The following is a 15,006-nucleotide window of genomic DNA, read 5'->3' as shown; positions in this document are numbered from 1 at the left end:
CCTATCAATTAATAAATAAATAAACATTTCAAAATCATGGAAACATTTTAAATACTTCTTATAACAATTCATGGAAAGACAAATAACACAAAGGACGAGTGCACATACATATTTCATTGAAATATATTTCTTTAATTGTTTTATTCTTTATATTGGAATGTGAGATTGTAATACTTTATTCAAAGGGATATGGTGTGGATCACAAAAGAAAATTTTGTTTGTTCATGTTAGATGACAATTTAACACAACAGGATGAGCTCCATGCAGTTGAATTTAGCTCAGTATAAGAAAGAGGAAAAATAAATTAAGTTAAAAATATTAAAGTCTAAAATGTGTGAAGCATGGTTATCAAATCTTGTATCGTATCGTGTATCGAAAACCTAATTTTTGAATCGTGTATCACGTATCGTATCGTATCGTAAGATACGCCTTTTTAAAAAAATTAATAAAATAATCAAAATTTTCTAAAAATTAATATAATCTCAAAGATTAATTAAAGAATTTTGTGGTATTATTAACTTTAAATTACGGTATTACGTAATCAAAATTAATCACAAAATTCCAAGATCAATGTCAATCTCTATATCTCTACTTATATTATTATTATCATGTAAAATGGGCAATACATATTCCTCTTCACTTTCTTCATGCAAAATAAGTAAATTTGGACAGGTTTTAGTGAATTAGGTTGGGTGACCCGGCTTCGACCCGAAATTTTTTTTGTATCTTTGGCCCAAATTAATAAAGTCGTATCGATTTATATCGATATTTTTAAGGATACGAACGGATACGTATCGTATCGTAGGATACATATCAACGTATCGAATGGTTTAGGATACACTCTCTGATACGTATCGTTAGTGACCTGTATCGAATCGTATCATATGATACGTATCGGGTATCGTAGGATACTAACAGCTATGGTGTGGAGTTTTGGCAGCTTTGATGGTTTTTGTCTTTTTCTATAACTAGCTAGGACATGGCATGATGGAGATAACTATATAACGATGTGGCCTGCTACATGCATTTTAAGCTATAGCGAATTAAATTCGGACAACTGTTATGTAATATTTTTTTTCTTTTAGCAATTGGGATATCCAAACTAGTTTGTGCGTATATTTAAAATAATCCTTAAAGTTTATTGAATACCCTATAAACCTAAAGGATTGAATAAGCCACAACTGTTATATACTTTTGTACTTGCTGACTAGATCATGATAATAAAAAGTTTGACACAACTTTGGCTATTGACGCAACATAATTGGTAGGTTATTACTTTCTAACTTAAAGCTTTCACGTGGATTAACAATTTAATATGGTATTAGAGTTAAAGGTTACATATTTGAATCTTCACATTCAATCGGATAAAAAATAAATTTCAGAGTTTACGTGAGGGGCCTAATAGATTGAAATGCAAATGTTACAAAAGCTTCCTCAAAACGTTGCAGTATAACCCGTATCGGCGTATCCCCCAAGACTCAGCTAAATGGTACAAAAGCTTCCTGAAAACATAGAGAGAAATTATATAATATTATTTGGCCCTATTTTAGGTTGAGAATCGAGAACTAGCCATTTTGGAAATAATAATATTATCTTTACAAAGAAATCTTACAAAAATTTTCATACAAAGCGAAGTAGTAAAAAATGAATGGAAGAGTGAAACAAAAAGTCAAACTCATTAAATTCACTCTTCCATTCATTTTTTGTCACATCACTTTGTATGAAGATCTTTGTAAAATTTCTTTGTAAGTGTAGTATTACTCTTTTGGAAAAGTATCTCACAAAATAGCACTTTCTCATTCAACGCAATTTTAAAGGACGAAAATGCCCTCATTCACAGCCTTAAACCCTTAATCAAAACTCATTTTTCAACCCTTAAAACTCATCTACCCCGTTCTCCATAACCATAATCCCTACCAAATAGAAGAATATTTATAATATGATTTCTCAAAAATAGAGATGGAAGCATATGGATTGGCAAATAAGATTATATTGCAGCTAAAAAAATTTATAGCGATTCAATCTTATTTAGTGATCTTCAGTTTCCATTTTCGGTTGTTTCTTTACTATTAGAAAAAGATTTGATGGATTTTTCAGAAAAATAAAAGTTTATTATGTTGTTTCAAATCTCTTTGGCCTCGTATTGTCATGTGTATGCCTTATAGTTAATATTCTTCTGGGGCAACTATCGAAGAGTAATAGCTTGAATATATAATAATTAATATTGTAAAACGTACAACAACGTCTTGTGGCAATATACAATAAAAAGACACAATAACGATTTTCGCCATCTATAGCATATTCTTATAATGCAAACGACTTCATGTATTTTTCACTACACCAAACAGCTATTGGGCTGAACGAAAGCGGAAGCAGATCCATCAGCATGGCGGCATGAAGCTTCAGCTGGTTTATTCTGATAAGTGAGCTTTACGTCGTCCAAGGTTATGCCAGAACATGGATTCTCCGAACTGCAATCAAACTTAACACCAACTTCGGTCGCAGATGTTCCATGAATATCTTGGTATGTCACGTCACTTATTTTAACCCCCGAAGCCTGTTACATATATAATTCAAGTAAACCGAAGACATTGAAAATATTGTATTGTGAAGGATGAATTTTCGTTACGTCGAGTCTTAAAATATATAGGAACAGTTATATGAAATGAGTTATCCATGTATAAACTTGTGGTGATGTTACCTGTCCAGGGCAGTTTTCTTCGTCAGGGTAGTAATTTTGATCAATAACAATAGGATTCTGGACATTGTTCATGATGGCACGTTGAAAAAGAATGTTTCTAGCAAAACCACTGCTAGGTCTCCCCCAAGATTTTATCCTCACTCCATTTGCAGTACCTGTAAATGTTACAGTTTTTACGGTCACATTTTGCACTCCAGCCTCTTCTTGTTCCTTGCCAAGACTACCAACGCTGCAACAATAGCGTAACATCACAAACTGACAATACTACAATTAATTAGAAATAACCATATCTGATTGTCTTGTTTTTCAAATTTTTACCTGATCCCATGGCCAGGACCACAAGCAACATTCTCAATCCATAAATTGGTAGTACCAGGGCCAATTGAAACACAATCATCACCAGTCCCAATCCTGGAGTTCAAGATTGTAACACCGCTCGATGATTGCACATGAATTCCATCGGTGTTAGGACTGTTGCCTGAGGCTGAAACCTTAACCCCTTGGGCTTTCACATTGTTGCATCCATTGATAACAATATGAAACATTTGGCTATTCAACGATGTCAATCCATTTATCACAATATTGTTCGAGTTGCTGAACTCCAGCGTCTGCACATTAAACCCAAGAATGGAAGCTTGTTAAGATAATAATTTTACCCAAAATGGAAGATACTTTAGTACATAAACATCAATCCTTAAACTTACCGTGGCACCACTGGGGCAACTTTTCCCTGTCTTCTTACAAGTCCACAAGCCAGTACCTTGGCCATCAAGAGTGCCACCATTAATAGAAACGCCATTAACATGTTCGAAAAGAATCCAGTTGTCAGCATTTCCAATAACGTTATAATCTGATGGAGACACAAGAGTGCCATCAATACGTAGGGTAATTTCATTGTTCTTGCATTCGCCTTTAAACTTAACTTTGCCCAGCAAGAACCTCCCCTGTGGCACGTAAATGGTGGCGGCCTCAGTCGAGCCACAGGATTTAGTCCATGCAGCTAAAAAAGCTTGTGTTGAGTCAGTTTTGCCATCGGCTTTGGCTCCTAAACTGACCACATCGTAGGTCACAGGACTTGCTAAAGATGAAGTAACGAAGAGGATTGAAATAAGTAAAAGAATGAGAGAACTCATAGGTTTTGCCATTAATTTCTTCTTGATGATTATAAGGAGACTGAAGAAAAGAATAGAGAAATTGAGGAGAGTTTGAAGGTTAGTGATGGAGTTGAAATGGCGTATTGCATGGAGTTTTTATAGGCTTAAAGGCAGGTCGCCACAACAGGAAATTCAGAAAGGTATCGTGTTGTCCATTTTCAACATTTACACACATAGCATGTTGTTGAATAGTCTGTCTATCGTTGCTTGTCAAATAAAATCCTTCATTGGAAGATTAGATTACTTGCTCTTTTTTATGCACAAGCATGTGAATATTTTTTATTTACGAACATGTGAGTTATATATGTTGAGATTTACTTTGTAATCTCCCATTTTTGTTAGTCTTGAGATGCTCTTGGTATTCTGTAGTTTTTTAATTATATCAGTATATTGTGTAATATGTAACTGATCACATAATTAGAAAATTCAATAGATAGTATTCTCCCTAAATAATGTCTATAACTTTGTAGTAGTAATCAGTGAATTGAAACATCGAATTTTTCAAAAAAACATAGTATTAAAACTAAAGGTCTCAAGTTAGAATCTCCACATATAAATTAGAAAAAAAAAGAAAAAAATTCAAGTTTAATGTAAGTAGGCATATTAGTCTAATATTGATTGAACCCTCGTTTACGAGTTTAAGCTTTTATATACGATACTAACTTACCATGATATTTATTGTAATTTTCATATTTTACATGCAAATGAAGACGTTATTATACTTTTCAACCATATGCATGTGCACATGTGTTCTTATACTGTTTCATATTTCATAACATGCAAATTAATGAGTGTGATTTCACTTTTTGAATAATCTTTAATTTTAACACGCATTGTTCTGACTAAACGTGGGATTTCTGCAAAGGAAAACAATTAGAGGCCCTGGAATAGAGCTTGTATTATTGAGTTCAAAAAAAGACAAATAACACAAAGGACAAGTGCACGTACATGGTTGCTTGAAATGAAAATTTTAATAATATAATAAATTCAGAAACTGAAAAAAGTGCTTGAAGTTTCTTGTTTTCCGGAATAATGTTACAGTTATAGGCGTATTGCTTTAGGCACAAGCTTAATGGGTGTTTTTGGTATTTTCTGTAGTTACAAAACAACATGAAAAAAAAACCCTAGATCAACTGTTGTCAATCATTTGTTCATTAGAAGTATTATTTGACGTGCTTTAATGTTCTTATCTGGGGTTTTTTTAATTAACCAACAATGAGATAAGGAAGTTTTAAACCCCTTCAAGATTTTGCAAATATATTATGTACCTCCCTAAATCATTAGTTGCCCTTGGGAACACTTGGTTCCAACAACGTTTTATTAACAAAAATATAAGAATACCACTGAGATAGATAATTGTAAAGATAAATGGGTATAAATTATTATTGTGTTTGGTTCGTGTGGGGTGTGTGTGTATATATAGAGACATTTCGTTTGGACAATATTTTATTAAAAAAATATAGGAATACCACTGAGATTGATAACCTTAAAGGGGCGTTTGATTCATATAATGTTTTATTATAAGAACATATTATATTTAACGGAAAGAAAGATCACCTTGAAGATTACTAGGAATGCTTAAAAAATGTGTTTGGCTGATTCAAATAAATTGGTGAATAATATATTTTGGTTAGGAGGATAAATGGGTGGGTATATTATATAGATTATTAAATTGCCTACTAATATAATAGTATTTTTTATTATTATTATTTGAATCATTTTTTAACTCCCTACATTTGAAATTTTGCTAAAACACCCCAACCATATAGAATTTTAATTTGTAGCAAAATTACCTCCACCTACGCAAAGCCATTGTTGGCAGCTAGTCACCACTGCTGGCTGCCGTCGACAGTCAATGAAATGGCACACGACTGGCCGTGTATGGCCGGCCGTGCATCGACAAAGTTGGAAATGGCCATGGATCCCAAATCCATGGCTAGAAAATGGCCAGATTTATGGCCATTTCACAGCCAAAGATGTGGCCGAAAAATGTGCACAAATTTGATCGTGAAAAGGTTAGATCTGTAGCTATTCGCGGCCATATCTTTACCGTCAAACAGCCATAGATCTGGCCATTTCAGGTACGGGAGCACAACCAACCAGATCCCACTAGTCGTGTACCATTGCGACAATTGATGTCGGTAGTGGTCTTGGGTGGTTGGGGATATTTTGTTAACTTTTAAATTTTTTTATGGTTGGGGTATTTTAGCTAATTTCTCAAATATAAAGGGCTAGGTAAATTGTTATTTGGTAGACATTTGAGATCAATTGTGTCTAAAATGGTTTTTAGTTAAGGGCAAAATGGGTAGAAAATTCAGATTACCTCGACAATGTTTAATAACACCCTCTAACAAGGTAACAAGATTACCTCCCACATTACCAACAGTAAACACTATTTGTAATAAAAGATTACCATAATATTTTATTACTTGCAAACCAAACACAAGAATCTTACAAAATAAACGAAGATTATCCTAGTTATCTTATATACCCCTAATCTAAATAACCCCTAAAGATTACTAGGTATAAATTATTACTATGTTTGATTCATGTGGGGTGTTTGGTTGGCAACAATTACAAAATATTTAGATATATATATATATATATATATATATATATATATATAATTAATTTTTGTCCAAATAATTAATTAACGATGTTAAAGAAAGTCATTCAACAAGTTGAAATGTTGAATTAATTATTATTGACATCAAAAAGGGGGATTGAATTTTTATTAAGAGTAAAATTGGAACAAAAATAGGATTAAAAAAATAATATTAAAATACCATCCTCGGTGTCTATAATGACAAAATATACCGAATTGAAAGATAGACTATTAGGGTGCGTTTGATTCAGGGAATGTTGTGTTACTGGAAAGATAGATTATTAAGGAATATTTAGAGAAATGTGTTTGATTGGTTGAAATAAATTGGTGGGTATGTTATAATAATATATTCGGTTTAGAGGATAAATAAGTGGGTATGTTATATAGATTACTAAATTGCCCTCCTTTTTAAATAATAATAATAATTATTATTTTATTATATTATTTTTTATATTATTTCTTTTAACCCTCTATATTTGAAATTTTGCTAAAACACCCCAACTATATAAAACTTTAATTTGTAGCAAAATCACCCCCACCCGCCCTAAGCCACTCCCAACAACCCCTGTAATGGCACACAATTGGCTAGATCTGGTTGGTCGTACGTCAGTAGGGTCTATTCCAACCATGCATCATGGATAAAAAATGACTAGATATGGCCGTGAATATCGCCGTTTCTCGGCCAAAGATGTGACCGTGAAAAGGCTAGATCTTTGGCCGTGAAACGGCAGCCATTTCACAGCCAAAGATCTGGCCTTTTCACAGCAAGATCTATGACATTTCATGGCCACATCTTTGGCCATGAAATAGCCAAATCTGGACGTTTCTAGCCATGGATCACAAATCTATGGTCGGAAACATCCTTACTGGCACACGACTAGGAAGATCTTATCGATCTTGCGCCGATATGATGACTTTCGTCGGCGGCTAATGGTGGTGGCTAGTGGGTTGTGGTGGTCTTGGGTGATTGGGTTATTTTGTCAAATTTTAAACTTGTTTGTGCCTGTGATGTTTTAGTTAAATTCTCAAATGTAAGAGGTTTGAGTAATTGTTATTTAGTAGATTTATGAGTGTAAATGTGTCAAAAATGATAAAAGATTATGAGCAAAATAGGGTCAAAATTAAGATAACCTTGATAATTTCAATTAACACCCCTAAAAAAGTAATCTAGTTATTTTCAATATTATTAACTGTAAATACTATTTATAATAAAAGATTATGTAATATTTTATTATTTGATAACTAAATAAGAGAATTTTAATTTAATAAAAGATTATGTAATATTTTATTATTTGATAACTAAATAAGAGAATTTTAAAAATTAAGTAAAGATTTTATGATTAATCTTGTATTATCTCGAACCAAATGCAAACTTCTAACTGTACGCAGCCTAAAAAGGACAAAAAAATTCCCTATTTTAAGAAACCATGGCCCATGGGCCATCGAAGACTTGTTTTTATCTCCCTGGGGTGGGTATAACAACCCTCTTGTCTATGACAAACGGTTGACTTGCTCGGCTGTATTTTTAATTTATTAATTAGATAATCAATTATATATTTTTAATTTAATTTAATTTTATATTATATAATATATGGTAATGGTCCACAGGAAAATACAAAATGTAGTTAAGCTTCAAGAAACTTGTCTATATATTGTCTTGCTTGTAAGGGTAAAAATGTGAAGCTCGAAGACTTGATCTGAAGATCCGAGACTCGATCCGAAAAGAATCTTTCCACTTGACAACGTCTTCGATTATTTGAAGAGTCTTTGAAGCTCGATCTGAAGAATCTCTCAACCTGACGACTTTTCGAGTTGATGACTTCTTTGATTATTGAAGTCTTTTATGGGAATGAACTTCATGGCGGCTTCTGATTGTCCTTCTTCTTCTCGTGCATCAGGGAAGTATGATGTTTACCTAAGTTTTACGGGCGTCGATACCCATAAAAAATTTATCAGTCATCTTTATGAAGCTTTGTGTCGCAGTCACATTGAAACTTTCTGTGATTACCAAATTGAGAGAGGAGATGAATATTCGCAACCTCTTTTCAATGAAATTAAAGAATCGAAAATTTCTTTTGTTGTATTCTCAGAAGGCTATGTATCTTCCGCATGGTGTCTTGAGGAACTTGTAGAGATTATTGAATGCAAGAACATGTACGGTCAGATTGTGGTGCCAGTTTACTGTTATGTAGATCCATCAGATGTGAGGAACCTATCTGGGAAATTTGGGGATGGATTTGATAAGCATAAGAAGAAGAATTGGCGGAATGCTTTGCGGGAAGTGGGGAATCTAGCTGGCTTTGATGTAAAGGATAGGTAAAAGCTAACTTACAATTAATTCTTTTAAATTATTTATTTATTTTTTTGCTATTTATTCTTTCATATACTTTTCGTTTCTATAGTTCGTATTCCCCATTTTGTGAAATTAAATTTCTTACATACCACATTGTTAATAAGTATAATCTTAATTGAAATCACCAATTCGAATTAAAATTACGTTTGTCTCTTTTTGATTTATTTTATATTTTGATATTGTTTGTTTTCAACATTTTTAGGGATGAATCTAAAGCTATAGCGGAAATTGTTGAATTTTCTTTGAAGAAATTGAATGATATGTGCTCGAGTGATGACAAGGATGTGATTGGAGTGAAACCAAGCATAAAAAGAATGAAATCTCTGCTAAGTATTTGGTCGAAAGATATTTGCATTGTAGGAATTTGGGGAAGAAGTGGTATAGGCAAGACAACTCTTGCCAAAGCTGTATTTGATGAAGTTTTGGATCAATTTGACGATTCTTACTTTGCTCTTAATGTTAGGGAAGAATCAGAGAGTCCTAACGGGTTAACTCCCTTGCGACAAGAACTTTTCTCTGAAATATTAAAGGAGAAACATTCCAACATAGGATTCACATTTATAAAACAAAAGCTTTCCCATAGAAAGGTTCTCATTGTTTTTGATGATCTGACATCTTTTGAACAAATAAAAATTTTAGTTGGAGATCTTAATTGCTTGGGTCTAGGTAGTCGAATTATTATAACAACAAGGGATAAACAATTGCTTACAAATTATGGAGTGGAAAATATATACGAGCTTAAGGCATTATCTCATCATGAAGCTCTTTGCCTTTTTAGTTGGTATGCCTTTCAACAGAGTCATCCAACTTTTCTTTATAATGACCTGTCGAATATGGTTGTAAAATATGCTAAAGGCATACCATTAGGTCTTAAAGTGTTGGGTTCCTTTCTACGTGGCAAGAGAAATACAGTATGGTTAAGTGCAATAAATACACTCGAGAGAACTTCTTGTTATGATGTCTATGAGGTGATAAAAATAAGTTATGATGGACTAGATAATGATGAGAAGAATATATTCTTGGATATTGCATGTTTCCTTAAATGGGAGAATAGAGATTTTGTAATAAAGTTCTTGAATGCAAGTGGCTTCTTTGCAGAAATTGGAATCAGTGTTCTCATTGATAAGTGTCTTGTAATGGTATCAAACAACAAGGTAACAATGCATGATTTGCTTCAAGAAATGGGTCAAGAAATTATCCGGAGAGAATCCTCAATAGATCCTGGCAAACGCAGTCGTTTGTGGCATCATGTGGATATATCTAATGTATTGAAAAAAAATACGGTAAGAGTTGAAGGCATGAACTTCCCATTTTTGTTTTGTTTATGTCAGTTCTAGTAATACATCAGTTTGCAATGAAGGGCTTGGGTAGGTTTAGTTGCATGCCTTATATTTTATTATAATGAAAGAAAAGTTGAAAAGAATAAATTATTTGACACCTTTACCACTTAATTGTTTAAATTTGTGTTGCTAACTTATCGTCTTTTCTTGATTATTAGGGGAGTAAAGCAATTGAAGGCATATGCTTGGACATGTCTAAAGTAAGAGATATACATTTAAATCATCATGCTTTCTCCAAAATGCGTAAACTGAGATTCCTGAAATTATATAACTCACACTCTGAAGAGGACAATATCAGCAAGGTGCATGTTCCCCAAGGCCTTGAATCTGTTTTCTCTAACTTAAGGTACCTTTATTGGCATGGATGCCCATTGAAGTCATTGCAGTCAAAATTTCGTCCAGAGAATCTTGTCGCACTTGACATGTCTTATAGCAATGTTGAACAACTTTGGACTGTTGTGCAGGTATATGTTAATATTTTACATGGTACTCTTCTGTTTTAATTATAAAGATCAAAGTGCTAATGATGTTTTACATGGTATTCTCTGTTTTAATTATGAAGATCAAATTGCTAATTAATTTATTTCCATTACTCTTTTTTTTAATTTTTTTAACAGCATTTTGATAACTTAAGGGATATGAAACTCAGCCACTCCAAGCATCTAATCCAAATTCCAAATCTCTCATTTGCACCAAAGTTGGAGAACTTGATTCTAGAAGGGTGCACAAGTTTGTTTGAAATTTCCTCATCTATTGGGCATCTCAATAAGCTTGCTATCTTGAATCTTAGGCATTGCAAAAGTCTTAAGAGTCTTCCAAGCAGTATTTCTAAGCTGAAGTCTCTTGAACATCTTAATGTATCAGGATGTGCAGAACTTGATAGATTGCCCAACTATGTAGGAGATTTAGAAGCTTTGAAAGTGCTTGAAGCAAAGACACTTGCTATAAAAGAAATACCATCATCCGTTGTAAATTTGCGTTATTTGACGGAACTAAATCTTGCTAATTGTTGTCTCATGGAGTTACCCAATCTTTTGAGCCAGTTATCCTCACTTAGTATTTTACTTCTAGGTGGGAATAATTTCGAGAGCATTCCAACAAGCATCAATCACCTTTCTAAGTTATCTTATCTTGAGTTAGGCTATTGCGAGCTACTTAAATCCTTACCAGAGCTTCCTTGTAGTTTAGAATCTCTTGATGCACCAGGTTGCTCGGCATTGGAATCGGGTTTATCAGTTCTCCCAGCTACTAATCAAAGACCAGTGAGAGTTAACTTTAGCAATTGTTTCAAACTAGATCAAAGTGCTGTAAAAAATATTGTTGAAGATGCTATACAGAAAATACCGCATATGACAATGGTAAGCTTGAAAGAGTATTATGTCTCTTTACTCTTGCCCATTTAACATGATTTGATTTCTTTGAAAATAAGTTTGATGTTAAAGTGAATGATTTTTCTTTTCGTACAGGAACTCTACTCAAGACCTAGTGTTTGTATCTGTTTCCCTGGAACTGAAATCCCACAGTGGTTTAACTATATAAGTTTGGGGTCTTCTATAAATATCCAGCTGCCATCAGGTTGGTTCAATCCTGACTTTGTTAGTTTCATCATATGTGTTGTTGTAGAGTTTCGAAACTATTATGACGAAGGCCATGGTTTGGTTGTTCACTATGATTGCAAGCTCAGAAGTAAAAATGACATGACGATCCTTTACCGTGGCACTTTGAAGGGTTGGTACTATGATATTGGATCCCATTACATTGACTCAGATCACATATTTTTGGGATATGATTCCAATATGCTTTCTTCAAATATTAATAAATGGGATTATCCTTCCTATAGTGAGGTGTATATACAATTTTATGTTGAGGATTTAAATAATAAACGCATAGATTGTTGCAAGGTGATAAAGTGCGGGGTCTCTTTGGTGTATTCTCCAGAGACTAGGAAATCTTTGAAAGTTGCAATCTGGGAGAAATTGCCATGTGGGAAATCAGATGATGAGGAAGAGAAACTACCACGCAAGAAGCAAAATGTTGCTTCTTTATAGATCCCAGTTACTTGCTTTACTTCCTTTCGGAGCATTACAACTTTGTATGTCTGGTTACACTGCAACATATAAAGTGGTAAGTTACTCGTTTCATATATGTTCCATTTTGTTATTTGAGTTCTATGATTTTTGTTTCATTTATTGAGTATTAAGCAATGGATTTTGCATAATGATGAATTAATGTGCTTTTGCTGTTTCTCTGAAAAGTTCATGAATTAAGTCAATTGATATTTTGTGTATTAAGTTCGGGTAAAAGTAATGTCTAGATAGCATTACTATGTTGATATTTTCTTTTTGGTAAATATTGGTATGGATAATGTTATATTTAATTTATAAAGCCTTTTGTCAAGATGATAATAGTGTCCCTTCACAAAAATTGAAACTCTTACCCAACCACAATTCAAAGTTTCTTTCCGTGTAATTAATCAAGCGTGATGAAATATTATTATCAGAATAACGTCTTCAATATGCTTGTCCTATGTGTGACTGACCAATTAGAGTATACAACGTCATGACGTGTGGCATACACACTCCTCTTGATTGGTCAGTTGTTCTCTGCCTAGTAGAACAGGTAGAGTTAAGCTTTGCATTATAATGAACATTTCGCCTTGTATGATGTCACAAGTTTGCTTTGCCTGAGATATTTGGGAGCTTGTGGGATATGATAAAAAGCCCCCTTCTTGATGTGTGCATGTGTGTTGACTTTCTGGATAGGTATGATCGTTACTGTCACAAACCCCACCTAAGTTATGAATAATGAGGTTACAAATATTTATAGAAAAACATTTGTATATTGTCATAGAATTTTTTCATTTTAAGATTATAATATAATTCCAGAAGCCCTCATCCAATAGTTTGAACTACCTATAAAAATTTTGGTGTAAATTTGGATTTTCCCAACCTCACAACCAGTTGAATTGGTGGCTTTTAATTAAATAAAATTCTGAGCACTTAGCTAACGTTGTATAGGGATGTGAAAAAAATCCGGCTGGCCTGGCCGGGCTTGTATTTGGCCCAGCCTGGGTATATATAATCTGCTGGCCCGGGATCGGGTTTAGCAGTAAGCCTGGGCCAGGTACATTATATAAGATTTGTAAAACTTATATAGCCCTATGCAAAATGACAAAAACCCCCTAAAAAGTTTCTAAAAACCCCCCAAAAATAACATTCAGCTGCCTTTTTTATTGTAAAAGTTTTAATAACCCCCTAAAAGTTACATCCAGAACCCACCTATAAAGTAAAATTTCAAAAAAAACCCTGTTCATCGTAACCAAACCTGGGCCTCAAGGCCAGGTGTGTCCGGCCCAGGCCTGGGGTATTTACATCCCTAACGTGGTATTTATTTTTGAAAATTGAATGGGTCTGAATTTGAATAAAAATTGAATGCGTCTTGATTTTATAAGTTTTACACCATGCTTATTTTTCCTTTTGTAATGTCTGAATGTAATTCTTAAGTTGTTTATTTTAATAGATAGTAGGTCTTGTTTGGTTTTGTTTTCATTTTCCTTCTTTTGCCAAAATTTAGTCCTGGGAGTTCATGACATATATGTTTGGTTATTGTTTTCAATTTTTTTTCCTGTAAAATAGAAAAATAATCAATTTTCTTTTACATTTTACAAAAGAAAGGTGAGAACAACTTTCTTTTGTTTTCAACATTTTCCTTTTGTATCCTCTAATAGAGAACAATGGAGATTATTTCTTATTTCGCTTTCAACTTGCAATCATGAACATATTCACCTAAAATCGTATATCCTGATTTCTCAAATTTTAAAAATACCATTATAATCTTTCCATATTTCAGAGCATCTCAGGCTTAACAAGAAAACATCCGATTCAACTGTTCCTCAAGTCAAAATTTGGTTAGTCTTTCTTGTATTTTTCTTGTACTTTAAAAAAAAAAAAAAAAAAAAAAAAAAAACAACTTTTTGTTCCTTGATTCAATTTCATTTATTTCATTTCTTCTCAAATTTGAAAGCAACAATATATATCTTCTTCTACATCTGTTCTGCTCTTGTTTATAGATGAATGTTAAGTTTATGCAATAGAATGAAACAATTTGCAATAATTAGAATGGCTAAGTTTTGGCCTGCGAGAATGCATTCTTGAAGCCATTTGTGAGCTGTGGGGATGGCTTGTGAAAATGATTCAGTCCTTTTACTAGTTTGAACTTGTGAATTGGTGATTTAATATTGAGATTTTAGCTAGCAAAACTGGGTATATGTATATTTCGGTGTTTGCTCGTTCTGTTCTATTTTTTTTATGAAAGGAGTTGTGAGAATTTTGATGCCAATTACTTTCATAGAAAGAGAAGTATCAGAATGAAAATAGCTTTAAACTTTTTCCAAGCTTGGTCAATCTACTATCAAAGGGGTTGTGTTTTCCCAGTGTATATTTCTAGCTTCCAGTTGTTGTTTTTCTACCCAAACGAAGAACATAATTGTGCACGTAGCAACCAGTGCATGGGGCAATGTATGATATGAGGGAAGGCATGATAATGACAGATCTTTAAATCTGTTTGTATGTGAAAGTTTGAATCATGGATGATTTAGATTATGGGATACTCCATATAAGTTTTGTAATTTGTTTATAATGATCTTTTGTCACCTATAAAAACTGAAAGAAAAAAAAAAAAAAAACAAAATTGAAATGAGGACCAAGTTTTTATTGTTTGATAATCATGTGGCAGTCGACAATTTATTGTCGGGTGTTTTTGTGTGTCCTGAGTGAGGGCAATCATTTATGATTGGTGTCCAGCATGAGTTCTTTAAGAAATGGTTGTATTTTATTTATTTTTTCAATGTTCAG

The 15,006-nt window shown here is 33.2% G+C and overlaps 2 protein-coding genes across 5 annotated transcripts; one reads left to right on the top strand and one right to left on the bottom strand.

Annotated features, from left to right (window-relative positions):
• Nucleotides 1–2,335: 2,335 nt before the first annotated feature.
• LOC116130871 (polygalacturonase-like) lies at nt 2,336–3,889 on the bottom strand. The gene is made up of 4 exons (XM_031416570.1): nt 3,406–3,889; nt 3,020–3,309; nt 2,702–2,930; nt 2,336–2,557 (listed from the first exon to the last, which is right to left on the bottom strand). Exons 1-4 carry the CDS (start codon nt 3,844–3,846, stop codon nt 2,336–2,338), a joined length of 1,182 nt encoding a protein of 393 aa, XP_031272430.1. The 5' UTR covers nt 3,847–3,889.
• A 4,224-nt stretch (nt 3,890–8,113) lies between these two features.
• LOC116130918 (disease resistance-like protein DSC1) lies at nt 8,114–14,792 on the top strand. Of its 4 annotated transcripts, none has more exons than XM_031416611.1 (6): nt 8,114–8,776; nt 9,016–10,096; nt 10,312–10,617; nt 10,771–11,511; nt 11,620–11,728; nt 12,092–13,976. In XM_031416611.1, exons 1-6 carry the CDS (start codon nt 8,304–8,306, stop codon nt 12,199–12,201), a joined length of 2,820 nt encoding a protein of 939 aa, XP_031272471.1. In that variant the 5' UTR covers nt 8,114–8,303; the 3' UTR covers nt 12,202–13,976. The 4 variants fall into 4 exon arrangements, 3 of the variants coding, with proteins under 3 accessions (XP_031272471.1, XP_031272475.1, XP_031272460.1); XM_031416615.1 differs by lacking the exon at nt 12,092–13,976 and adding an exon at nt 11,838–11,989; XR_004128163.1 differs by adding an exon at nt 14,003–14,792 and having other exon boundaries at nt 8,116–8,776; nt 11,620–12,277.
• The last annotated feature ends 214 nt before the right edge of the window (nt 14,793–15,006 follow it).

Source organism: Pistacia vera, unplaced genomic scaffold (assembly GCF_008641045.1).
Source record: "Pistacia vera cultivar Batoury unplaced genomic scaffold, PisVer_v2 Contig1061, whole genome shotgun sequence".
Taxonomy (NCBI): Eukaryota; Viridiplantae; Streptophyta; class Magnoliopsida; order Sapindales; family Anacardiaceae; genus Pistacia; species Pistacia vera.
Note: the sequence above shows the minus strand (reverse complement) of the source record. Positions and strands in the feature narration are given on the sequence as shown.

Coding starts and splice junctions, on each gene's coding strand:
- LOC116130918 (XM_031416600.1), top strand. CDS start 8,304: ATGGGAATGAACTTCATGGCGGCTTCTGATTGTCCTTCTTCTTCTCGT. Junction 10,097..10,311: donor ATGTATTGAAAAAAAATACG/GTAAGAGTTGAA, acceptor CTTGATTATTAG/GGGAGTAAAGCAATTGAAGG. Junction 11,512..11,619: donor AAATACCGCATATGACAATG/GTAAGCTTGAAA, acceptor CTTTTCGTACAG/GAACTCTACTCAAGACCTAG.
- LOC116130871 (XM_031416570.1), bottom strand. CDS start 3,846: ATGGCAAAACCTATGAGTTCTCTCATTCTTTTACTTATTTCAATCCTC. Junction 3,310..3,405: donor GTTGCCCCAGTGGTGCCACG/GTAAGTTTAAGG, acceptor TTTAATGTGCAG/ACGCTGGAGTTCAGCAACTC. Junction 2,931..3,019: donor GGTCCTGGCCATGGGATCAG/GTAAAAATTTGA, acceptor CTATTGTTGCAG/CGTTGGTAGTCTTGGCAAGG.